We start from the raw sequence: 26,102 nt of genomic DNA, 5'->3' as shown, positions 1-26,102 counted from the left end.
CATACAAGAACACTCCATAAAAATATTATAACAAGTTTAAAATTCATAAAAAAAAAACCCACTAAAAAAATAAATAATCCAATTATCCAACAAGTGGCTGTTAGTTTTGAATACAACTAGATTAGCCGTGTGAGCGGCTATTAACTAACTCAATGATTCCCTTTAAACTATTTACTTGAAGAAAGGACCCTGCTCTTCAATAATTCACTCCAAAGAACTTTTCGGTAGATGTGTGATTAAATGAAGTTATATCACACTTTCTAGTTGAAACGCGGTAAAGGAATTATGGTAAAGGGCTGAAATGTAACGAAAAACTATAAATAACTGAACTTAAGTAAAGCTGCAAAGGAAATAAATGACTGGAAAGAGAGAATTTTGTATTGATTTTGTCTAGGACTCATAAGTATGAATTTCTCTTATTTATAGCAGTATTGTTTATTTGAGCATGTAAAAGTATTACGCAAAGCTAAAAAGTTTCTTTTCATTTTTATCCCCCTTTATTTTTCTCGCCAAAATAGAGGGATTAAAAAAGATGAAGCATGTGCAAGATTAGAGTTTGATACACAACAAACAAGATTTTTACATAAGCATGCTGTTAAAAGCATAGAAAACATCACAGGAGAATCTTAAACTATCATATTCAACAAATGCAAAAACTTGACGGACAAAATAAAAAAACCAAATGTAAAAGTTTCCTCTCAAGTTTTTTCTTTTCCTATTATCTGATAGTGGCCCATGACTTGGGCAAGAAAATTCACATGTATAAAATGTATCAACTAATCTATTTACTCAATGAATACACAGCATCCAACACCAATAGCCGGAAGACATGTAGAACTCATCTAATTCAGCAGTGGCCTTTTCAGGGTTTATGTTGAGCATATATTGAGGTACGAATAGCTTGTTGAGGAGTCAAAGCTTTTCCATTTACAAGCACTTGTTCATAGAAATCCAGGCGTATAGATTTGAACTGGTAACGCTATTTTTATATATACATAAAAACAAGGTAAACCCTTAATCAGAATGACCAGTTCTATTGCAAAGACATTTGGAATTAGCAAATCATGGCACTAAATCAAGAATATCTTCGGAGTATGCGTACCTTCTCCTTCCAGGACAAATCAACATCACGAAAATAAGGGTCAAGCAATGTTAGCTGATCTCCTTCTTTAATCTGGATGATAAGGGCTCAGTTAACTATAAAATAACTCTTTAATTGATGAACCATAGCAGTAGGAAATTAAAAAATAATCAACTAAAACCTGTAAATAAGTACTCACTTAAATGGAGAATAGAGGGGAAAAAATATTAATATAATTTTGAGAGGTCTATATCAGCACTAGTAAAGCTGCAGACTTCATTGCATATGATCACATTTTTGGTCATTTCTTTTATCCCTTTTCATGTATATGGTTATCAACCCTCTCAGCACATGACAAATTTTATGGACACATGGCACGAAAGTCCATATGCTTAAGCATAAAGATGAAATTTTATTAGAGATGAGAAATAAGGAACCACGTAACTGATTTACCACCCTTGACATTTATCCAAAGACAAATTTATTTCCACTTTTGAAAAAGATAATATGAGAAAATGAAATGAAACTTCAGCAGCAGTTCTTACCACATCAGTACGTACACCATAAATCGAGAGTACAAAGCAAGATTGATTTGAATCACAAAGCAAATAGTATCTGCACAATGACAACGACAAGATTATCAGGTTTCAATAAACAATTCTCAAGACATTAACATAAATATGTGTTTGTATTTTAATTTATTCTAATAAATATTATCATTTTTTTTATTTGTCATTGTATCCCCCTGAAACAATATTCCTGGCCCCAAGTCCCCCACCATGGTGAAAATTGAAAAGCTCCCTTTCCAAACCACCCTTACTCTCCATCCACTCTATAACACCTCAATCGAATCATATTAAAATGAGAGTGATCCAAAGGTTGTGCAGGTATGAGATTGTACAGTTGGGGATGACTTAAAGAAATTAATTGGTACTATTTATACCAACAAAATGCATTTACTTTTTGGTAGCCTATAACTTAAGAACTACACAGTTAAGCATGCTTAGCTTAGAGTAGTAATGGGATAGATGATCTTCTGGGAAGTTTCCCGAAAGCGTGAAGACAAAATACGCTGAAAAAGTTGTGTTGATTTGTGAGGTCAGTTATTGATCCGGGAAGCAAGCAGAGCTGATTTTCAAGGTCTCAAAAAAGGCTACTTATGAAGGGTTCTGATCAACAAGAATGTTGAGTGAAGTGCAACCGCGCGAAGTGTTGTAATGTGAGAGCTGCCAAAAAATCGAAAATCAGGAATGCTACAAATGGTATCAAAGCAAACATCTCTCCTAGTATGATGTGGTTTGAGAACGAACCAGACGGAAGCTGGTGGGCATGTAACACCCCAATCGAATCACACCAGAATGAGAGGGATCCAAAGGTTGTACAGGTATGAGACTGTACAGCTAAAGATGACTTAAAAGAATTAATTAGTAATATTTATACCAGTAAGATGCATTTACTTTTCGATAGCCTATCACTTAAGAACTCCACAGTTAAGCATGTTTGACTTAGAGTAGTCATGAGATGGGTGACCTTCTGGGAAGTTTCCCGAAAAGCGTGTGAGTGAGGATAAAATGCATTGAAAAGTCTTGTGTTAGTTTGTGGGATTAATCATTGATCCTGGAAGCAGACAAAGCTGATTATCGAGATCTCGGAAAGGACTACCAGAGAGGGTTCTGGCCGATGAAGGATTTTGACCAACAAGGATGTTGAGGCATATTATGGAGAGATTATTCAATACATTGGGTGTAATAAAGTAATGAACCATTTCCAAAACAGGATGTAAAGGGGAATGGGACATTCCATTAGGTCAACAATTGTAGATAGAGCATTTGTTCTTTCTCTTTCTGTTCGTTCAATAAAATCTTTCATTGGTTCATAATAAACTCACTCCGCTACTTCTAACGAATGTGTTTATGGAAAAAATTATATATAGTTGATAATACTTTTCAGGAGTAGAGGACTTACAGGGGAGCAACGCTCTCACTCCTAACAAAGAAAAAAACTTTCCCTTCAAGTGCAAGAGCTCTATTTGGACCCTCTGATAAAAGGTCTATGGTAACTCTTCTGTATGATGATTTCACTTGCACCAAAAGGTAGACATGAATCAATTCAGAGTATTAGTGAAACATAAAGATTTAAGCACAAGCTCAGTAGAAGTCAAAATGAACCATGAACTGAAGCCTAGCTCAGAAAAGTGCTTACAATCAACAGCAACCAATGATGATGCCAAAGATGCCATTCGCTTAGCTCTTACATGTCCCTGTACATAATAAAACTATATATAAACCAGCAGCCTCTAAGATGTTGACTAAAACCCATTTAAAAAATTCCTGGTACTTGGGGACAGGGTAGAATAGATTGTAATGTTTCTTGAAGTTACCAGCTTCTATCATGAAAAGAATCCTCCGTGCAAGAATATCAAGCCATAGAAAAAACCTATTAATAATGCTTCAACAAATTACTAGCTTAAATTACCACTACATAGCCAAAGGTAATTTTTCATTTCATTACCTTCAAAAGATTGTCCACCTTGTCAAGTAAATTGACTATCTTCTGAACCTCCTCTACAGCATTGAGACCTGGATCCTTTAAAGCAGCAGCCTCAAATCCACTAAGGGCCCTCTGGTAGTTCTCTAGATATTTGTTAACCTATTACAAATTATTTAGACAAAAGGGCAAAACACCGCTCAATACACTGTTTATTCATAGTAAGTGTAGCAGCCCTATTTCTATTATATAATTTTGAGGTTTAAATATTATTGTTTTCTATTCAGGAAGGTGGAACTGATAAATATGACAGCCAAAATACAGGAGAAAAGTAAGTTGGCTTATTCAATATCCAACTCTTCTCTAATGAATACTTGAGCACAATGAAACACAGTAAAAGGATCATAGATGCAACGTACAGTAGCACCATTAAAAAATAAATCTGGATTGGACTTCATGCTTTCATCTTTCTCCTGGTACATATTAACGAAACATTAGGTCTTCCATTCCAATTCGTAAATGACAATCCTATTCACCAATAAATATTAGATACAATAATAATCTCCACGTAGAAATGAGTATAATAAAAGTGACCAAAAGGAAGATGCATTCCTATCGTATGCATATTATACATTTCTATCATATGCACATTATAAATCATTCCTCTTCATACTCACAGCATTTTGATATGCTTTTAAAGAATGTAAAAGTTTGGTATGATCCCAAGCTCCGGTGACAAAAAAACTTGTAAGGCATGCATTTCCAAGATTATCTGTCAAGGAGATTAGAAGTTATAAGATCACAGAGATTGCATCATATTTCTGAACAAAAAAAAAAACAGAATGAAAATTTAAAGGTTGCTCCATTTTTCTCAAGTGTTGTTAAAGTTCGGCCAGACATCTGAAAGGTCCCCTTAAAAACCGATTCTTAAGGGGGTGGCCTACCCAGCTATATAAGCACTTACCATGCTCGTTAACCACCCGATGTGGGACTTGCAACACACTCCCTCGAGCCAGGACTCGTCACCACAAAGCGAGGGCTAGCGGCACTATCCACACCACCGGGTAGAACAGGCTCTGATACCATGTTAAAGTTCGGCCAGGCATCCGAAAGGTCTCCTTAAAAATCGGTTCTTAAGGGGGTGGCCTATCCAGCTATATAAGCACTTACCATGCTCGTTAACCACCCGATGTGGGACTCGCAACAAGTGTTCTATTCAATTACAAACCACATTTTTAAGAACAAACAGTGATAGTATCTTAGGACAGACGGAGAAAAGAAAATTGGTTTCTTATACTTGAGATCAGAGAAAAAGATATGAGAAACTGTGTTTTCTGTTTGATTCAAAATGTAAAAGGGATACACAAATATATAGATACAAGATAGGCTGAAGATAAGGAAAAATAAGCTAAATCTAAAAATATGTTTACATGTAAATCTATCAGGGTATATTCCAAATACTTTTCAATAGCAAAGAAAGATTCATTTTTTTAAATGTCATAGCAATATCTTGTTTGAGAACTTACACCAAGCATTCCCATCCTTGACATCCAAAGTGATTGCTTCCTTGGCATGTTGAATGCTTTCCTCAACCAGCTCTGCTTGATTCTCTGCACCTGAGTTCATAGAAATCACAGTAATAAAGCTCTACTATTAGGTAGTTTTCTAATAAGAACCCCGGGAGAACCATATCACAAAAGCTAGCCATTATAGTTGGATAGTCCAAAGCCTTATAAAGCTCACACTAGAATCACATGTTCCAATGTGGGACTCAAGTCCTATACCTTGTAATTGGATCCTAACATCCCACCATGCTCTGTAGCCTTGGCACTCATGCAGGCTGGCTATGCACTAGCCCTTTGACTAGCCCCAGGCAAACATTGCAATGTTAGGGTCACCACCCACTCTACTCATTTGCAGCTGAGAGACAAGGTGGAAGTTTTGATACCAATTGAGAAGAATCATTGGAGAACCACACAATGAAAGCTAGCCACTGTGGTTGGAGAATCCAATGCCCTATAAACCACATGTAATAATCTCATACATCAGATGTATGAGATTCAATCTCATATCTAGCAATTGGATCCCAACATTTCCCATTCTTGTTTTCTCCATTAAAATACAAAAAAGTCCTTATTCTATTCATGTGGTAGGAAACTTAAAAGATATACACGGTTACAGATGTAAATACAAAAATATTATAATCCCTTCCTCTCTTTACATTCCCTTTCCTCCATTCTTTACCTGCCCCACTTTTCCTCTACCATTGGACTATCATCCCCAGCTTTTCATTCAAAGAAATAAAAATGCTAACAGATCCCTTACCTTGAGACATTTTTCTTTTAAGCATTGATAATTGACAAAGTATCTTTTTGTTAGGACCCTGCAGAAATAACAAATACCCATCATCACTTATCATTTCACTAAATGGAATCTCAACTATAGCAAATTAAAAATGAGACTCGGCAGAAAATGGTTACATCATATTGGTTTCCCATAAATTTCCCTTATTTGTATCAAAATATTGAATATTGAATATATTTGATATTAAAAATAAATGTCTTCCCTAAAAGCATATCATCTACAGATACACGTCTAATACCATGACATCAAGAACCAAACTATCGTGTCAACTGTCAAGAAATCACCATGATTTGCAAGAGATACATTACTTGATTTATATATTTCTATTTAAAACTTGTATTCTATACAATTGCTACCCCTGCAAATTAATACATGCTTGCTATCCCCAACAAAAATTTATAGGAAATATTGGATCAAGAAATGAAATGAACAGGCTATTCCTTGTACACTGCTGACAGGCAGAGTGGAGGTGGAATATATTCCTTGAAATAGATCAATATTCAAATTCAACCGTGATTTTTTCGCCACCTATTTAGTAACGGAAAAAGAAGGGTTCACCTCACTTTTTAGTTCCCACATTTCACAATAAAGGGAAGGAAATATTGAATTTCATTATTTTAATCTCTTAAAAACAAGAAATTTTATTCAAATTAGAAGGAAGAAACACATAGAAGGAGTTAGTAATATATAACATCCTCCTGAACAAGGAGACAAAAACAAAACAGAGAAAATAAACCAAGCTTGATTGTAAATATTCTAAAATGGCTAATTTAGTATCAATCATGTAGTGTAACTTGTGAGTCATTGAAATCTACTCTTGATGCTAACCTTGCCTAATGCAAGACTGAGGCAGTTTTTTGCAGCAGTTAAATCTCCTTTCTTCCAAATGCAATTTCCTAAGCATAGCCAAGCATCTGCAAGAGATGGGTTTAACTTAACCTGGTCCATGGAAGAGACAATTACAATTTACAATCATTTAAACATCAATAGAAAGACAAGCTAAATCAAAGAAACTAACAATTAAATCTTGCTTACAGCTTTTGATAGATGATCCTCAGCTTCTTTCCTATAGTTAGGAAATACATCCAACATCTTCCCTCTAAGATATTCAAATGTTGCACGTTGCATAGGTGATTTTCTTTGTTCTGGCACAGGTGACAATTTTATTAACAAAATTTATCAGAAATCAGCAGAAGTATTGATCAAAAGTAAGACAGTGGAAGATGCCATTCTAAGTAACTGAGTCTGAGGCAGAAAAAAAAAACTGAAAAGTAATATGAAAACAAAATTGTGCATACTTCAATGTAAACAATATCAGTTTCTCCACAAGCACACTTTTTCATACACTATAAAACATCACAGTCTTACAAACACTGATGGAGAATATAGGAGGAACAAAAAGACCTATAAATGGTTTACATTTATTTGGAATAAAAAACATATAATAGAGTACCTAGAGAGATTCTATGGAAGTGTAAGACAAGAAAGGCGTCAAGATTGCTTACATTTGAGCAATCAAAGATATATATGAGGGAGTTACAACTAGTGTAAGAACATAAGGTGGAGATACAGAAGATTTCCCTATAACTATAGGAGTGCAACTTTGAGCCCTTATCTTTTCATCTTGGTTTGGGACATGCTTACAGAACATATTCAAGAGTCAGTACCATGGTATATATGCTTTTTGAAGATGATAAAGTCTTTGTGGAAGAGGTGAGAGTTGAGACAAGAAATAATGGAAAGTTAGAGATATGCAGATTGGAGACAAGCCTTGGATGGGAACACGTGGATTTTGCCCAAGTACAAGTAAGACAATGTATAATGAATTCAGCAAGAGACACAATAACTCTAATTTAGAGGTAAATGTAGGGGAACGTACAATTCCACAAGTAGAACATTTTAAGTACCTTCAGTCCATCATACAAAATGAATGAGAGACAGAGAGTGACAACTACCAGGGGATCCAAGCAGGGTGGACAAAATGGAATAATCCTTCACAGGTGATATGTGATAGAAAAATACCACTCTAAGCTTAAAGGAAAATTTTACCACATACCTATAGGCTATAAGACCTGCAATGCTATATGGAACTGAATGCTGAACTTAAAGGGAAAAGAAGACTTAGTTTTTGTTGTTATAATGCATCACAATATAAATATTTAAAAACACCTTTAGCTAGTTGAGTCTACATCTTTAGGGTAGTGTAATGACCACTACGGCTAATTGCATTACTGTACCTTCCAATGATTAAAAAATGATAAGAAAAAGAATCTCCATTTTAATACATCTCTACGTTAAAAAAACAAAACAAAAAACTCTTCTTTATTCTCAACCTCTTTCTCTTTTATTATATGGTACCAGAGTTTCTACACAGCCTTAAAAAAACTTCGTACCCCATTGCCCAGAGACTCTTCGCTATGCGAAGGTGGTATGGGAGAGGGATGTTGTACGCAGCCTTACCCTTGCATATGCAAAGAGGCTGTTTCCGGATTCGAACCCATGACCAACAGGTCACCAAGGCACAACTTTACCGCTGCACCAAGGCTCGCCCTCAGTTTCTACACAGCCTTATTTTCTAAAAATGCTTAGGTAGACACAGTTGTACAAGTAGTTTGTGCATCCAACCAATAGAAGTTAGAAAATGACAACTGGTGTTTAACAATTGGGCTCCACAAAATAGACTTCCTAAAGTGAATGCTTCTATTGATAACGTCTGCCTAAAAGACAGATTGTATTGTACAACATCATGTCTGCCCTAAAAATTTGTCATTACTAGTCACTTTAAATCTTAACCACGCTACTCTAATGTATAAAATCTGTCTTCATTGGAATTATCCTCCTAGCTATTGGAACTGCGATCATTGAAGTAGGTGATCACAAGTTACAAAACCTTTTATGCACAACTAATGTTATCTAACACAAGCATTAACATAAGCATCACATTCATCAGTGTCATTAGCTCCTCGCCCTTCCTGCGTTGCAATCATCCTAAACGCATACCCAAAAGGGGAGGGAGGTATAATTTCATAAATAGAAAAGCAAATTAAACCAAAACCCCAGGAAAGAAAGAAAGAAAAAAAACTCCCGTGGTGATAACACAGTGCAGTGAAGAGTATAAACCAAAGGGGTTGTTGAAGGAGCACGAGAGAGTGATACCCTTTAAGGAAAAGGAGTAAAAGAAAGTTTTTTTATGTGGGGATTGGAAAGAAACTGACCTGGGGGAATGGAATCGAGGAGTTGAAGAGCAAGATCGGATTCGTGTTGCAACTTGGAGATTCTGTCATCGGGATTGGGTGGGAAATAAGTGTCTCGAAGATGGTAAAGATCTTCTGCTGCTCTTGCAGCTCTGGATAACGGTTCTTCTTCTCTGGGATTACTCATCTCACTCACTCACTGAAGAAGAAGAAGAAGAAGTAGAAGACAGTGATGGATGCAATTGCAAATGCACCCGTGTGTACTATGGTATACTACAGTGTTAATACTGACTCATCTCCCAAAAACTAACAACAATTTCAGTCATATTAAAGAATTCAACCCAGTGATTGATTCAAATAGTGTTATAATTGATTCTTTGTCTTAATTAGATGAAAAAAATTGTGATTAAATAAAAAGAATTTAATCATTGACAAAATGATAATATTTCATACTAATAATATAATAAAAAAATATTCAAGAATTGAGCCAAAAAAAAATGTAAATTACCAAAAAAATATTATCATTTCTCTCCCTCGGCCTCTTTTGCCCTAATACCCTTTTTTTTCGCTGAATTTTTGCCCTAATGCCCTTTGCCAATTTTAGTGATTATTAGATTTTTATTTTAATTTCTCTGGTGCACAACCCGAATAATTTTAAATTTCGGATATAATATAATAAATATAAATATAAAATGCTAAAGAGTTGATTTACTTGAAAAAAGTTTTCATGAGTACTAAGGTAATTTAAAATATAAAACTGGAGGTTTTTGATATTTTTATTTTTAAAATATATATTTAATTAATAGAAGATTTTTTAATGTTGATGTGTAAATAGTCATTGTGATTAATTTTAAGAAAATTGAGCATTGATTAAATAATTTAAAAATTAAATACTCTTTAAATGAATAATTAATTAAAATTTTAATTTGATTGGTACGAAATTTTAAAAGATATATGTTATAAAAAAAATACAAAAAAATAAAAATATGTGTAGTAACATTATTTTATTTAAAAAGAGAAATCATTAATAATGATGCAATAAAATAGGTCAATTTATCCTGTTCTACCATTGACCTACTAAAAATAAAATAAGATGAGTTAATCTACTTTGATATTTGATAGAGTGGATTGATAGAGATCAACTCACGAAAATCAATAGTAAAAATAAAATATGAAAAAAAATCACATATACAAATATTCACACATGTCTAATGAAATTTATATACAATAAAAAATCATAATTACATCACAAACATTTAAAAGTATATTAACAATTTACTACCAACTAAACAATAGTTTATTGTCTACAAAGTTAAAATATTAATAAATAAATTAAATAATCGTTCAAATAGCAATTTCATTGTCTTAAATTATCCTGCAAAATAAAAAAATAAAAAAAAGGAGGGAGAATGTTCCAAACGTGATCAACTCAAGCTTCAAGTGAAACACACATCAGCAAGTAAATATCTCATGCTACCATGATGGCTATTGTTTGAGACCTGACTCGGAAACCAATTAGGAGAATAGTGAGAAGCATGCGAAGACTCCCTTAAACTCTATCCAAACAAAAGGGAAACCAAACCAAATTTCAACTTACGGATAAATACAACGAAGAAAACAATTTGCAAAAGAAACGAACATTGAAAACAGACAAGTTCTTTTGTTTAGAAGGTAAACAGACAACTTTTATTATCTTGATTCTTGAATTGAAAAACATAATTTAAGTATTTACCTTAAAAATACAATCAACCATATTCAAAAATCATAATCCATATAGTTTTAAACCGTTATTAACTTCAACTCGAGCTACCTTCGTAAGTTATTTTTGGGTGTAACAGTAAATTCAACGCTGAGACAACCATGTTTATTATTATTTGATCAGATCGATTATCGATATTAAACTAATAAACTGTATTAAACAGATAAGAACATATACTACAGTTGAAGGCAGAGAAAACTGAAAAGTATGCTTTGGAAGTTGGCTTTTGCAAATGTGTTTGGTGATTGTCCAGTACTGTGTAGTGAGACAAATACAGCTGACACTCACTGGAACCTGAAAGCATGTTTCAACTCATAAAGACAATGCACCTCAAAAGTCTTCTATCCATCTCTTCAAAAATTAAATCACCTGGACATGATTAGGAACATAAAAAGTATAAAAAGCACTCATTAATCCAGAGGAACAGTCGATAAAAGGCACCCTGGAAACAATTGCCACTGATTGTGACAATGCAATTATGCAACAATGGAACTTAATATGACAGCAGAAACAATTACTAGTGTGTTTGGATTAGATTCAATTTTTCCATATTCAATTTCGATTCCACGTTAAAAGCCAAAGCAATAAATAGTTGCGTTCACTTTCTCAAATTTTCACCATGATTTCGGAGGCCAGAATTAATTATGGTAGTTATCCAAACACACTGGACAACAGTGTGAGAATACTAAGCAACTTCAAGATTAGTTGTATGCATTATACAATGGCTGTTTCACTGCAGGATCATGCTGTGTAGTGAAAGACATAGACAGTCAAAAGGCCTGAGAAGGGTATATATTGTAAAGATGATGATTTTTCTTACAGATGGTTTATACCGCTTTATGCTTCTTCAGCGTAGAACTTATCAAAGAGAACACTATCCATAGCTGAATCAAGTTGGTTCAGGCTTTTGTTATAATCACAGTCTAGGAGTCTAGGACACTTTTATTTTGCATTCATTTTCGGATTGTTGACGCCTTTGTATAAATTTTACAATCTCTCAGTAAAAGATCGAACACTTCTGATAATGTTTTAGGAATTTAACTCTCATTCTATAAGCTTTGACCAAGTCTGAACCCTAGACAATTGCCTCTTTAACAACTTGACACAGAAATAATAATAGTCCCACATCGAGAGCGTTTAGCTACAAACATGTGTTTATATAATTAAGCATAACATTCATGGTCACGACCTTACTTGAACAGGATCTGTTCTATAGGCTCGTACCTCTGTGTCCTTGAGTTCTAAGGAGACAGGAACCTACGTCTGGTGGATGAATCATGACCGTGTGATCAGAGCGGGATTAACGGCCTATTGATCTTCTCTGTGGAGGGGTGATAACTTAGGCTGTAGAGGATCGTTCTTAGGCAGATTCCTGTCTGGGATGGTCACACGGTTGTCTGACAGACCCAAAGCTATTTTTTACATGTTTTTTGTGCATACATTATTGAAAAATAGACTTCCAAAAGCTATTACATTTTTTTTCCTTTTTTTATCGTTCTACTGATCTACTCTGAAAAATAAAGGAATGCGTAAGATCTAACGAATTATCATGTGTGTTTTTTTTCATGGTGAAATATGTGTATTTGTATGTATCCCTCTCCCAAACATATAACTTTGTCAAGTTCCTTGTTTTATTTGTGAAGAGTAAAGAGTTGTTGACTAACTAATTACCATAACGAATTGTACTTGTTTTTGCTTGCTGATTGACGTCTTCTAAGCAGGAGTTGGAGGGACAGCACAGCAATGAATGCTGAAAGTCCTCTTTGAGAGTGGTAAGTACTTAAGATTGCTATTGAACTGAGACGAACAACATGAACAGGAACAATAAAATTATATATATATATATATATATATATATATAAATTATATATATATATATATATATATATATAAAATTAGCTTCAATTTTGTTTTGTTTGGACTCCTGTGTGGATAATTTTATTCAACGCTTATTAATCAAAGTTTTACGAGAATCGCTTACCAAAAATATCTAATTTGGGTTGTATGTATTGTTGACAACAATTCTTCCACAAAATCATGTATTTTCTTAATTCCTAATAAGCAAACAAAATAATTTCTCACGTTATTATATTTGAAAAGCGAGACAAATTTATTCAAGATAAAAGCTAACCTTCTTTTTACTATTAATATTAATCAAGCGTACGATATTCAAGACTAAGTGAATAAATTATAGTCGTTTGTTTTGTTTCTACAGCTGTCGCAATTCTAAAAAACAGAAAAATGGCAAAAGAAGAAAACAAGTCTGAATTCCACATTTTGTGAAATTGTTTCACATTTGCTTACCTCATATTATTATTAGCACATCATTATCAAGCAACGTCGGCCTAGTTACTATACGTTTCCTACCATTTTCACTATCACATATTTAATCAATTAATTTCTTTCCTATCTCACACATTTTTAGCAAAAGAAAAAAGATGAACTACTTTAAGTGTCCAAATCTTAAAGCAGGAGGTGACAACAACAATTCATATACATATACAGGAACAGGAACATGATCAATTAACTAACATTACATAAAGCGATATCTTCACTATTTTTTATTAACTAACCATATTTTAAAAATTAATTGATGCTTCAATATTTCATGTTATTTCAATGTATAATGCATTATTTAAAATATAACTAAATAATTATTATTTAGATATAGAGACTAAAATTATTTTCATTTTTTATATTAACTAAAACTGAATTTTGAGATATTTTAAGGGACAACAACATATTTTTGTTGAATAATTATGTACATGATAATTTTAAGGGTCAAAACCTGAATGTTTAAATCATGTAAAATTTTATGTCCATAATAATTAAGATAATATGACATAATTTAAATGTCAAATTAATAAAATTGACCTGTTATAATATTTTTGAAGGTATCCTTTACAAAGTTTTACATTAATTCCCTGTGAATTGATCTTATCCTCCACCAATTATATTTAATCAAATTAATACACACCATTAAATATAAAATTAATTTATTGCATAAAAATCCATTAAAGAACGTAATATAAGAAGCTTTGCTGCACTGGAAAATGATCAAAATACATTTCAAATGACAACTGACGGTAAAATAGTACCAAAATACATGTTTGAATGAAAGATCTCAAACACCAGAACATTTTTTGTAAGGCTTAACCAAACTAGCCGGAAGTTTTAGTTAAGAATAAAATAACCAACAGAAAAGAAAAGGAATATTTGTAGAGAATTATTTAATTCCACTTTTGGGGAGGAGGAATTATTAGTAGTAGTAGTAGTATTTTTTATTTTTTTTATAAAAGTAGTATTATTTTTCTGAATAAGGTACATATGATACATTGTTATGTGAGTTGGAGAAGACAGGAGTGGGTCCAACACGTGGCGTTTGTGTTGGCGACGAAATTTCATCCCCGTATATGACAGCCATAAAGTTAAAAACTTTAAATATCTCCCAAATTGGGCAAACACCAAACAAACGCTGCATTTACTTTGAAGGCCAACGCGCATTCTCAAGTTTCAAGCTTCAAGTCTCATCCAGCCAACGCCACACTGGTCAACACATCTCACACTAACACACGCCCATGATATAATTCACCACAACGTGCACCTCCAATATTTTATTTTACTAATAGAATATTTCCTACTACCTTTGTTCTTCACCTTTCTCCCTCTCTATATATACCCTCAAAACAAACCCTCCATTATCAAATCTCCCATATTGTTCTTCAATTCTCTCCAACGTTAACAACCTTCATTCCATCCTCGTATCGGTTATTATTAATTTTAATTCCACGTAATGGGCAACTACGTTTCATGCACCTTGGCGCCTCCTTTGATGAAGAATTCCAAGGCCACGAGGGTTATCATCCCCACCGGTGAAGTCAAGCAATTCAAAGAGATCGTGAAGGCTGCGGAACTCATGCTCGAACACCCCAACTATTTTTTGGTCAATTCTCGTTCTTTGCATATAGGAAGAAGATTCTCTGCTCTCGGTGCTGATGAAGAGTTGGAGTTCGGCAACGTGTATATCTTCTTCCCGATGAGGAGAGTGAACTCTCTTGTCACCGCCCCTGACATGGCAGTACTCTTCTTGGCCGCCAACTCTGCCGCCAAAAGATTGTCCGGCAGTAAGGCGCGTGTTCTGCCGGACAACTGTGGCGGCAAAGCATGGCAACAACGGGAAGAAGAAGAAGAGAGTTCAAAAGATGAAAGTTTAAGTGTGATTCCAAGGTTGAGTTTGGAAGGAGTGGAGTCAGGGTTTCAGTATAGGTTAAATTATTGTAGGTCAAGGAAGCCTGTTTTGGAGACTATAAATGAGGAACCTGTTAGGCTAAGGTGATCATGTAATGAAACTCATTCGTTTATGCATCAGATTTTATTTTATTTTTAGCTTCAAGAGAGATTTAATTAGTTGAATCATACAACACTTCAAAAAATAAATAGTTGAGATGGTGTCTCATTAGCATCAAATTTGTACAAAACTCATATACAAACAAGTTTGTGTGTGATACATATTGACTAATATTTTATTTTTTGGCTACGGTGAATGAATTTAAATTAATTTAATTCATGTTCCAGCTTTTCTTAAAAAAAAAATAAGCGAGTGAAATATATTGTGAGAACTGTGAATTGTTCAACCATTTGTCCATTGTTGTTGTGGCTTCAATAATGCAGCGACCAACGCGTAGGATTAGCTAGTTGGGCCTCTTAATGGAATGAATCGGGTAACAAATAACAATAGAATGTTAGGGAGTTTGAAATTTGAATGTGGCAAAAATCAAAATGACAACTGTTTCTGTCTTCTAGAAATACTGTTGTCCCTTTTTAAAATAAATTTTGGTTTAGATATTATATTTAATTTCAAATCATTTTACACCATTTGTCATTTTAAAAACTGAAAATATATTATAAAAAGGAGAGAAATAAGTAAGAAAAACGGTGGATGTAAATAGGGAAGAGACAAATAAAAAAAATAAAAAATAGGTGATAAATAAAGTAAGTGTTTGCTTTAAGAGAAATTGAAAAGAAAAAAAAAATATTTTGAGCCAAAAAAGTATGTAACAAGGCAGTGGATAATCGATGATAAGAAACCTGATAAGCCGAATCCCTTGCGCCGTACTATGCAAATCAGGCGGGGGATAATCAATTATAAAAAATAAAAATAAAAAAGATAACAAAAAATTTGGTGGAAATTTTTATCGGATCGGATCATCAGAATAGATTTTGGATTTGCTTTTCAAAACTGATTCAATCAAATTCAAACTAAAGTTTTACTTAATCGTAAAATTTCAAAAAAAAATATCAAATAAAAAATCAAATATTTTAAAGATTTAATTTATATAATCTTAAATTCTAAATAATATCACACATGATTATATTTTTTATTTTTTGTGTTTGTAAAATTATCACATAACTTATAAGTAAGTTATACTTGTTTATTAAAAAATATATTTTATTAAGGATATTTTTTATTAAATATTTAAGTTAAGATGCATAAATAAATTCTCAATTGTGTATTTTTTCATATAGTATATATTTACATAGTTATAGTATTATTAATTATGACATGTAAATCAAATGTTTGATTTTTAATTTATTTTTTATTATATTTACTACTCCTTATATATCTTATCATTATACTAGTATTTAATATTTTAAGAAAAAATGAGATTGAAACTGAAAATCAAAATCAATTTAATTTAAATCACTTTAAATTATATTGGATCGAAATAAAGTATTAAACATGACTGATTAAATGATAAATTAAAATAAATAAAACCGATGATTTTTTCCTTTAAAATCGATCAAATTCATTAATAGTTACCCGGACCATTTATGCTTAGTTTATCCCTTGGAAAGCATGAAATTAAAGATATTGAGAAAACCAATTAGGGCAAAAGCGGAAGTGGCAGTACTGTACAAAGTAGCAGTGGTGGGTATGCAATTAACAAATTAAGGCTCAAGTGGTTCTGCCCCCGGGGGTGGTGGGTATGGAACTTAGATTTTTCGTGCAGCATTTGAGAGCTATTATATACTACTAGTAGTATTGTTCTAATTTTTTTTGTTATCTCCTTGGCCAATACACCATTTCCGAAGATATTCTCTTTACGCTTTTAACATGTAAAGGATATAATGATTTTTTATTAATTGAAGTCAAGATAGGTAAAGTCACTGTTTAATAAGAAAAATATCGCTAATAAGTACGAAACGTTTATTGTTAAATGGTAAAAAAGTGTGTATGTGTGTGGGTTTTCAAACGTTTATAATGCATGCATTCAGTGCCAAAGCCATTCGTAATGAACATGCTGCTTTAAAAAGTCAAGTTCTATTAACACCTTTGTATGCACAATTGAACGGGATTTTAGTTAAGGAAATTTAAATCCCTAATCACAAATCGTGTAAAAAATGTCAATATAAGTTCAAATGATAGCAAAATCGGGAGAACAGTTACCAAATTAATGGTAGCAAAAGATTTCTAGACAAAAATAAAATTGGCATAATATCATGTTACCAAATTCTAGAGAAAAATAAGATTTGGCATACCACCTGCACCATCTGTATATTTCAGGAAATATTTAAAATTCTTTTTCTAAAGTCATTAATTTTCTCCAAATATAAGCCCGTTTTGAATTACTAATTTACAGCTTATGAGCATTTTTAAATGCTATAACCTTAACATTGATGTTAAGTTTTATTAATTTTATAGATGTTTATGAAAAAGTTAAATAAGAGATTTTCTTTAAAAAAACTGAAAATGTATAAATTGAACTTAACTTATAACTAATTTTTCCCCCTATTTTGTTGATTTATTTTATGTTCTTCTTTAAGAATATTCGTTGGGAGTATTATTGAAAAGTTTAAATATGTATTTTGATCCCTATTTTATTTTACATCGCAATTAGACGCTTGGTTGGGGCCTCCCCTCTCCCTTTCGCCGCCTCAAGAAAGGTATAATTCCCTGCCACAGTGCCACTTGCATTTTTTTTTTCACCGAACTAGGTTTTTTATTTTTTATTTTTTTACCGCCAAAAGAAATGTTTTATTTTCTGCCTGTGACATAGTATACACTACTCATTAGTTTTTGAATTATGAAAATTACACCCATTATTTATAAATATGCTTTTAATCTGTCAAGTCGTTAAATGTGTATTTCATCTTTCAATGATTAATATAATATGACCCAAGCTGCTGCTGCTGCATTTTTTAAGATTTAATAATTGGAGTTGAGTTGGCTTGAATAATTTAAAGCTATGAGTATAATTTTAAGATTAGCGTGGTTGGTTCTTAATTCTTATGAGTGGGCGTATGCTCCTTGATTCTGAAGTATGGAAACTCACAACAAGGATACAAAATACAGAGAAAAAAAATATACAGATACTACGATACAATATTACAGAGTCAATGTTCTAAGTAATATTGGAATAGACGAATAGTTTAGGTTACGGTACATGGAACCTTACTCTCAGGTTCTGTGTATAAATATCTCTGTAGCTGTAACCAATCAGAATTCTACATAAAAACACAGACTCACCCAACTCTGTTCATTTTCTCTCTGAAATTTCCTCTCAACTTTGACTCATTTTCATTTACTTTCTCACCCTGTATCAATTTTGAATATACCCTATTGCAAAATTTAAAAAATAAACAGTTTTGTTGCTATCCCTGTGTGCATTGTATATCCACTCCCCACACATGCTTGACTTCAATATCTTTCTTAACACAAGAAGATATCCAATGTCTTTGTAATTTTTGCTTCCATTTCTATCTACTAGACCAATATCTATAAACACACTTAAATGTAAAAGCTCTAGGGCAGCAATTACTTATTATATTTTTGGTAGAGATCAGAGATGGATATATTTATTACTTAATGTGATTCAGTTTTTTTTTTTTTACTTTTCCAGTTTTGAGTTTTGGACTTATGTTATATACAAATCACATTATACTCGAAATTGAGGGAGATTAAATACTCTCTTATTCTTTATTGTTGCTAGTGGTGTTAATTTGAAGACTTCCAACTGAAGTAGTTTATGATTGTGTTTGTATCTTATACTTGTAGGCTATGCATTTACCTTAGTTTCTTGTTCAATAACTACTTTTATATGAAGTTCAAAATAATATACAAGTAGTTCTTGAATTGTCCAAAGCTGGACAGTCTAGGATTGTAAATTCACATATAGGACATTCTCGTATGTCTCTATTCTTGATTTAATAATTATATTGGCTTGTATTTCCCATCGTTCCCTGGGTACATACTTAATTTGAGTGATTAGACCACTTGGATTAAGTTGTGTGCTTGGAGAATTAATGGGAAATATTGCCGAAATTTTATTAAATCAAGAGAATGTTACAATAACTTTTTTTTGGTCTTGTTTTGTGTCAACACTGCCTTTAGAATCATACAATATAATGCGAATTTGACAGTTCTAGATACGATAGGATCCTCACCCTGTATTGGATGGAGTAGAAATCCAACATGTAGTCATTGTATCTTGACATCAAAATAAGTGTTAATGATTAATTTGATAGATCAAGAAACTATGGATCGGAAATGAATGTCTTCCGGTCGATTGTCAAAAGAATATGGGGATGGAGTGAAAGAGTTTATTAGGCTTGCAGTTAAGCATGCAGAAAACCCCAGTAGAATCATTTGCCCTTGCTTGAAGTGTTGTTATTCAAAGGTAGTTAATGCATGAGTTGGAAGAGCATTTAGTGTGCAACGGAATTGATCAAAGCTATACATGTTGGACATGGCATGGTGAAAAGAGAAACGAGACTGCTGATTATGATATGCAGGATAGTGTGAGAAACACGAATCCTAGTAAGGGTGAGTCTTGCATTATTCATTTATTGTCCATTTCTTTAATATTATCTATTTATCTATCTATTTCTAATCTATGTAGCGTTGATATGTTTTGGTTACTAGAAAAGTTGGACGCTACTAATTGTCTGTTTTGTGCTAAAACATTTTCCGTTTGCTGATGTTGGTTACCCGGTTCATATGGTAAATGGATGTGAATTATATAATGAATAGGAAAGGACTATTTTCTAAGCCGCTTTGATGGCTTCTGTGGGGATTTTCTGTGGTTATTAGCATTCAAGAATTGGGTGTCTTGCTGAGTTTGCCCGCTCCTTTTTTTCTGTTTCTCAAACTTCTTGTCTGGTGCATTATTAGTTCTGAGGAATTATTTTCACATAATTTAAGGAATATAATATACCCCAAGAGAAAATGATTCTTGATTTTCTGTTTTTAGTTTTAGATTTATTACTGATTCATAAATAAAAATGACCATAATTCTATTTGTTGTACAGAACTTGTTTATCATGTTGTGATTGTGGCAATTCTGCAGCTTGCTGCCAAACTTTGCTACATTTGGTATGATTCAGACAGAAGAGAATCATGTTAGCTTCTGTACTATGTAGAATTGTATGGTTATTAGTGGGTTTTGTCAAGAGTTAACAGTGAACTGCAAAATGGAGTGTTTAGAGGGATGCAATGTATATATTATTTACGTAACAAGTGTGGCTTCCCAGTTTTTAGCCATCATGATATCAGCTTAAGTGACATAGGCACAAAACAATACTGATTTCATGCTAATGATCAGATTTTCCTCGTGCAGTGGACAATGCTTAAAAGACTGATCCCAAAGCTCAGGCCTTGAAGACTGCTATGGCTGTGATTGTGAAATCAGGATGCCAAGTGTTTAAGAAAAAAACTAAATGGACCAGGACATTACTGTGACATCGATTACATTTGGCAGGCCAAAGACATTGCTGTAAATTTGAAACTGTTTGGGATATTGCTGTAAATTTTGGACTGATATTGAATGTTTGATTCTCAAACTGTTTTGGACAGATATTGCTGTAAATTTCGGCCTTTGAGGAAAAATGTTTTGTTGCTGCAACTGTTTTTTGATTCTGAAATATTGTTGATATTGCTGTAAATTCTTAAACTGTGTTGTGGCTTGTTTACGTTGTGTATTGATCAGGTTTGAGAAAAAAACATAATGAATCAAAGAAATTTGTCAATACATGCCAAAAACATTTGCGAATGCACTAAGTCTGGGTAAATCATGGTTTAATAACCACCACGTTAGTAACTGTGTAAATGGCTGGGACTAGAACACACTAAATTTGTTTTGTCCAAGGATTAAAACTTACAAGGGTCAAAAATACTAAAATACAAACAATACAAGTAAAAAAACAAAATATCAGTAGATGTTGGTCCAAGTATAAATGAGATCAAATTCTTTATTGACTTTGTAGATGAAAAAAAAAGTTATTAAGAGGATAAACTTTGTTAAAGTTGACCAATTAAGTTTTCGGCATGAATTAATCATTTACAAAATAAAACTTTGCTCCTATAATATGTTAACCCAAAACGTACATAGACTAAAACTTACTATAGCTAATTTTTAAACAAAAATTTAACTTGTGAACTTCTTTTTCAATCTTTTCTGTCCATGGAGAATTCAAGCTACGCATGCATTTAAGAGCAGCAGTCACAACTGCCCGGGAAATATAAGAATTGAGTGAGAACAATTGGGAGCATGAAAGTTGAGTGTTGGAGTATAAGTGTGAGGTGATCTCTCCATATTTAACACATCAGTTGCACAACACTGAGATTATTAAAAATTAAGGCACCAGTCAAATGCATTAAGATTTAGCCTGGTCACATGTAAATGTACTCTTAGAACTAGGAGTATACTTGAAAGGAATTAATTTCAATTTGGCCATTCATTCATTAAGATATTGAATTAAGACATTCAACTATCTCCCGCCATTTATGCTTTAGTTTATATCCCTTGGAAAGCATGAAAGATATTGAGAAAAACCATGATATGCCTTCTCATTGAAACTGAAGCTGCAGTTAAATGCATTGGAAAATTTTCCTCGTCAGTGTCGTCACATGCATGAATTCAAGTATTCGTTGGAAATAACAGGAGATTTTAAGTAATTTCTATCATCATTTAATAAGAGTCAGAAAGTTTTTCCTATAAACATTAATTACTATTGAACAGAGCTTTACCATTTCTCTTCTATAAATAGCGAACCAACTAAAACTGTTTTCATGCATATCCGTTTATCAAAATTAATTTGCTATCTACGTAATATTTCAGTAACTTGAGTGAGTGTCTGTTGTGATTATTTGAAACATGGGTGGTAAAGGTGGTAGCAGTGATGGCGGTAGCGGTGGCGGTAATGCAAAAAGTGGCGGTGGAGGAAATTCTAGCAAAGGTGGTGGCAGTGGCGGTGGTTCAGGGGGTTATATGAAAGCCCCTGGTGGTGATGGATCTTACATTTCAAGGGGAACATTTGAAAACAACCCTCAGGGGTATTTCAGTGGTCTGCATGGTGCGGATAAGGGCAACAAGAAGTAGTGCCATTAATTTGTTCTAATGTTTTAAGCTGCATGTTCTCATAAATATGTAACTCTCCTGGTGATCTATGTCGTCACTATATCAATATATATAAATAAACGCAGCTATGAATTACTGTTACTAGTTTGTGATTTCTCCTATGATTTTAGACCATATAATAAATATTTTTCTTTTTTAAGAATTTTGAACTTTGAATTAAATATGTTGACTATATACAATAATTGTTAAAATTAAAAAAGAAACTCTAGCTAGGATCATTTTCAATTGTAACAAGATCGTACTTATAATTTTTAATTGTTATATATATAACTGAAAATGATGCTAGCTTCATTTTTTCACCTTAGAGTAATTGAATTAAAACTTTCGATGAGTATTTTGGTACAATTTTATAAATTAATTTTTATATATTCTCGAATTATCACTGTAGATAAATAGATTATTGATGTATATAAAATAATATCGAGTTTTGTTAGATCCACAAGTTTGTAAAACTGATGAATCTATTTCATGTGGGAAGTCAATACACTGGAAATTAAATATATGAAGCTGGCTTAATTAAGCTTTTGCCTTTAGTAAGCTAAGCTACATTTTGGAGCTCAACTTAGTTTATTGTGTTTTCGTTTCCTTTTTATTTTCATGTTGATCAATTAAATGACTGAACTGATCTATTGAGTTTGTATGTTAAAAGCATATTATTAAGTAGATTTTCTTAAAAGTGGTTAGTTTTAAAAGAAAAATTAAAAGTTTAATTAATAATTAAGTAGTTTTTTTTTTACGCTCTTTATATATGAAAGACTTGTTAAAATCTTTTTGATTCAAAAGTTGGGTAAACATATTTAAGGAAGTGAAATTGCCTTAATAACATCTACAGTACTAACTTTTTTGTTACATGAGATTTACTTAAGCAAAACCAACCCCCTAATCACAAACATATTTTACACTTACTTTTATATCTGTTTTCTATGGGGGTAAAGTGAGAGAAAATTCCCCCTAAATGTAGGTTAAAAAAGGAAATACAGTATAAAAATTCATGGGTAACATATTTGCTTCATTAATTTGCAATATATATCATATGGCAAATATATTCTCACAGTTCTATATATCCTTGCAATACAAGTAGTCAAAAATATTTTGATTAATTTTAATCTTGAAATTTGTTCTTATTGTCATATCATTGCGAGTTTTAATAATAAAAAAAAAACAGTTCATATTTGTTAGAGAATAATTTTAAATTTTTGAATTAACAAATTTTTTTAATACATTAATCTATAAATTATTTCATTGAAAAAGTTGATTTGAACTTATGTTAAAACCTCAGTTCGGAATAAAAAAAAATGAAAAACAGAATAAAAAAAAAAAACTCAGCTCATTTTAACATTTTCTTTTCTTTTCGTATAAATACGTACTTTCGAAAAACTCATCGAGAATCATGGTATCAGTTCTAAGTTATCAATATATATTCTACCCTTAAATCCAAATAATCTTAAGCTATGACTGAATATGTTCTAAGAGTTATCATGTGCACATATAAAGGAGGAACAGAAGGCAGACGCTAAGAGAACCGATGAGAAAGACAAGACCAATTGCACCGCAACCGCATGTCAAACCTATAACTTCAGCAGGTTGTGATATCACACAATCTCGATCACTATGTAACTCTGCTTATGATTCCACCCACGGGTATGTATTAGCCTCTCTCTCTTTATACTCATTTATTAAAAAAAAAACAGTATATAAATTGTAAAAATAAATGTTTTTGCCTATGAATTTTTTTATTTTATCAGATTATGCATATGCTATGTATTTGGCTTGATAGGATAGGTTCTCGCCTATCTCCCAGCTAAGGTAGGTACATGTCATTTTTGACTTATGAGTTATCAACAATTTGCGAAGCATAATTTCTTCATTTCGGTATAAAAGCCATCAAGGTTGCAATTATCAGTGCGCATCCTTGCCCTAACTAGACCTTAATCATCAATATGGACGGCGACTAATTTAGAAATATAAAATAGTTTGATGTTCCTTAGAGCATCTTTAATTGTATTTCTAGTCAGCAAAAAAATGTTTATATAAAAAAAGAATAGGCTTAATGTATTTGTTTTCCGTTTCTATAGTTTGATGACTAATCAATTTTAGACTCAACAAATTTTATTAAATATTTGATCTCTCATGTTTTTAAAATTTAGTAAATTTGGCAATGGTTAGTCTATTATTAATTTTTTAAAACAAAAATAATTAACATGTTAGTGATAAAATGACATTAACACACTAATGTAATAGATAACATAACAGTTCAATGCATAACTGAAGGAATAGTCCCTCATATCATGTCAGTATCATATCAAACAAATTATCAATATCACATTAGCATATGCATCAAATTGTGACGTCATAATATCATTATCATTATATAACTAGCATGTCAAGTGAACAATTTACATTAACAACTTGATCACAATTAATAATGGACCAAAATTACTAAATTTTAAAAACACGAAGAATTAAATATATAATTTTTATTTTTGAAGAGACCATAATTGTACAATCATGAAAGTTTAGAGATGAAAAGTGAATTTAAGCCAGAAAATAAAAAAGTAAAATTAAATGTATTAATTTTAATATAAAGTAAAATTAATTTATGCCACCTTAATTTTTAAAAAAATGAAATGAAAAAACTTCTATAAAAATTAAGTGCATTGATTTGAGATTACATGGAAAGTTATCAAACCATTGTATCAACTCTAGGTTATCAATACATTTTTAATATATATTCTACCCTTGAATCCAAATATTATGTAGAAGCTATTGACGAGAGATATATGATTCTTAGAGATATCACATGCATACAAGGAGGGACAGAAGGAAGATGCTAAGAGAACCAACGAGAAAGACAAGCCCAATTGCACCGCATGACAAACCTATAACCTCAGAAGATTGTGATATCATTGAATCTCTCTTGTACTTACGGTCATAACTACGCTTATAATTCCACTCTTGTGTATGTATCAGCCTCTCTCTCTTTCTCACTTGTTGAATTCTTTCCCTTAGGATGTTCAGGTTTGCATCAACAATGTTTGCTCGCTTCCCTGCCAAAACAAATAATCGATCGATTGGAGAAAAAAAATTAATCAAAAAGTTCAATAATTGTAACAATCATGTTTTTGGGATAGTGAAAAGGCTAAAACCATAGAAAGAATAGAAAGATAAGGATATTTGTTGAGAAACAAGTTAATAATTGGAGGATTATTTTGTGCAAGAAAGTGAAGAAATTAAGCTATTCCTGAGTACATTAAAGTCATCTTCTAGTGCACACTTACTGTTCGATCTTAATATATATCAATTATTACCATTGTCATCATTAAAGCTTTGGGATCTTATTTTGGGGTATTTGATGCGCTTATCCCTGCAAAAAGCTTGGTTTAAGGCGCAGAAAGATGATAGAGAGCAAGCCATGATGTTGAATGGTGTTTCTCTTTTGATTCTTTTGATTTATATGAAGGGTCATCTACCTGCCTCGAAAATAAACCTGATTGGCACTAATATTTAGTAGTGAAAGTAGCCACATTGAATATTAATTTATTTGAAGATGTATGATTCTCTTTCAGCTACCAGCATGACGTGTCTTTGATTAAAGATTATAATAAGAAATTAAGAAAGAAAAGAAGAAAGTAGTAGGACATGTGTATTGTTTGGAGGACTTACACTTGGCAACCCTGTTGACCCATGTTATTTTACAGCCTGAGATCTTGCACAGAAACAAATCACTGAGATGATTAGATCTGATGTAGTATCACATGATGATCTAGAGTATTAATGTGCTTGATGCGTGCTACATGTCA

At 32.4% G+C, this 26,102-nt stretch overlaps 3 protein-coding genes, 1 long non-coding RNA gene and 1 other non-coding gene across 6 annotated transcripts; 3 read left to right on the top strand and 2 right to left on the bottom strand.

Moving 5' to 3' along the window:
* Window positions 1–555: 555 nt before the first annotated feature.
* LOC100794928 (tetratricopeptide repeat protein 5) lies at window positions 556–9,468 on the bottom strand. 2 transcript variants are annotated; one of them, XM_006589588.4, is made up of 13 exons: window positions 9,148–9,468; window positions 6,968–7,077; window positions 6,761–6,871; window positions 5,894–5,951; window positions 5,095–5,184; window positions 4,246–4,340; window positions 3,988–4,041; window positions 3,593–3,730; window positions 3,284–3,356; window positions 3,047–3,161; window positions 1,627–1,696; window positions 1,103–1,174; window positions 556–979 (listed from the first exon to the last, which is right to left on the bottom strand). In XM_006589588.4, the coding sequence occupies exons 1-13, from the start codon at window positions 9,311–9,313 to the stop codon at window positions 863–865; spliced, it is 1,269 nt and encodes a 422-aa protein (XP_006589651.1). In that variant the 5' UTR covers window positions 9,314–9,468; the 3' UTR covers window positions 556–862. The 2 variants fall into 2 exon arrangements, with proteins under 2 accessions (XP_006589651.1, XP_003536644.1); XM_003536596.4 differs by having other exon boundaries at window positions 3,284–3,341; window positions 9,148–9,466.
* A 2,601-nt stretch (window positions 9,469–12,069) lies between these two features.
* On the top strand, window positions 12,070–12,292 carry LOC112998257 (small nucleolar RNA U3). The gene has a single exon (XR_003263293.1). It is a non-coding gene; the product is annotated as a small nucleolar RNA U3 (small nucleolar RNA).
* A 2,064-nt stretch (window positions 12,293–14,356) lies between these two features.
* LOC100794402 (uncharacterized) lies at window positions 14,357–15,392 on the top strand. Its single transcript, XM_003536595.5, has one exon. It carries the CDS (start codon window positions 14,679–14,681, stop codon window positions 15,219–15,221), a length of 543 nt encoding a protein of 180 aa, XP_003536643.1. The 5' UTR covers window positions 14,357–14,678; the 3' UTR covers window positions 15,222–15,392.
* A 6,567-nt stretch (window positions 15,393–21,959) lies between these two features.
* Window positions 21,960–22,383, top strand: LOC100500461 (glycine-rich RNA-binding protein 8). The gene has a single exon (XM_003536594.5). The coding sequence runs from the start codon at window positions 22,039–22,041 to the stop codon at window positions 22,261–22,263; it is 225 nt and encodes a 74-aa protein (XP_003536642.1). The 5' UTR covers window positions 21,960–22,038; the 3' UTR covers window positions 22,264–22,383.
* Window positions 22,384–24,913: 2,530 nt separating this feature from the next.
* On the bottom strand, window positions 24,914–25,767 carry LOC121172912 (uncharacterized). The gene is made up of 2 exons (XR_005886771.1): window positions 25,611–25,767; window positions 24,914–25,349 (listed from the first exon to the last, which is right to left on the bottom strand). It is a non-coding gene; the product is annotated as an uncharacterized lncRNA (long non-coding RNA).
* Between the last annotated feature and the right edge of the window lie 335 nt (window positions 25,768–26,102).

The sequence above is a fragment of the Glycine max genome, chromosome 10 (assembly GCF_000004515.6).
Source record: "Glycine max cultivar Williams 82 chromosome 10, Glycine_max_v4.0, whole genome shotgun sequence".
Classification (NCBI taxonomy): domain Eukaryota; kingdom Viridiplantae; phylum Streptophyta; class Magnoliopsida; order Fabales; family Fabaceae; genus Glycine; species Glycine max.
The sequence above is the reverse complement of the archived record's forward strand: the minus strand, read 5'-3'. Positions and strand labels throughout refer to the sequence as shown.

What these genes read in the sequence shown, in the direction of transcription:
- LOC100794928 (XM_006589588.4), bottom strand. Translation starts at nt 9,313, where the DNA reads ATGAGTAATCCCAGAGAAGAAGAACCGTTATCCAGAGCTGCAAGAGCA. An exon ending in TATTTTTTAATGGTGCTACT is followed by an intron (nt 3,731 to 3,987) that starts GTACGTTGCATC and finishes AATTTGTAATAG; the next exon opens with GTTAACAAATATCTAGAGAA. An exon ending in ATCATTGGTTGCTGTTGATT is followed by an intron (nt 3,162 to 3,283) that starts GTAAGCACTTTT and finishes TTTTGGTGCAAG; the next exon opens with TGAAATCATCATACAGAAGA.
- LOC100794402 (XM_003536595.5), top strand. Translation starts at nt 14,679, where the DNA reads ATGGGCAACTACGTTTCATGCACCTTGGCGCCTCCTTTGATGAAGAAT.
- LOC100500461 (XM_003536594.5), top strand. Translation starts at nt 22,039, where the DNA reads ATGGGTGGTAAAGGTGGTAGCAGTGATGGCGGTAGCGGTGGCGGTAAT.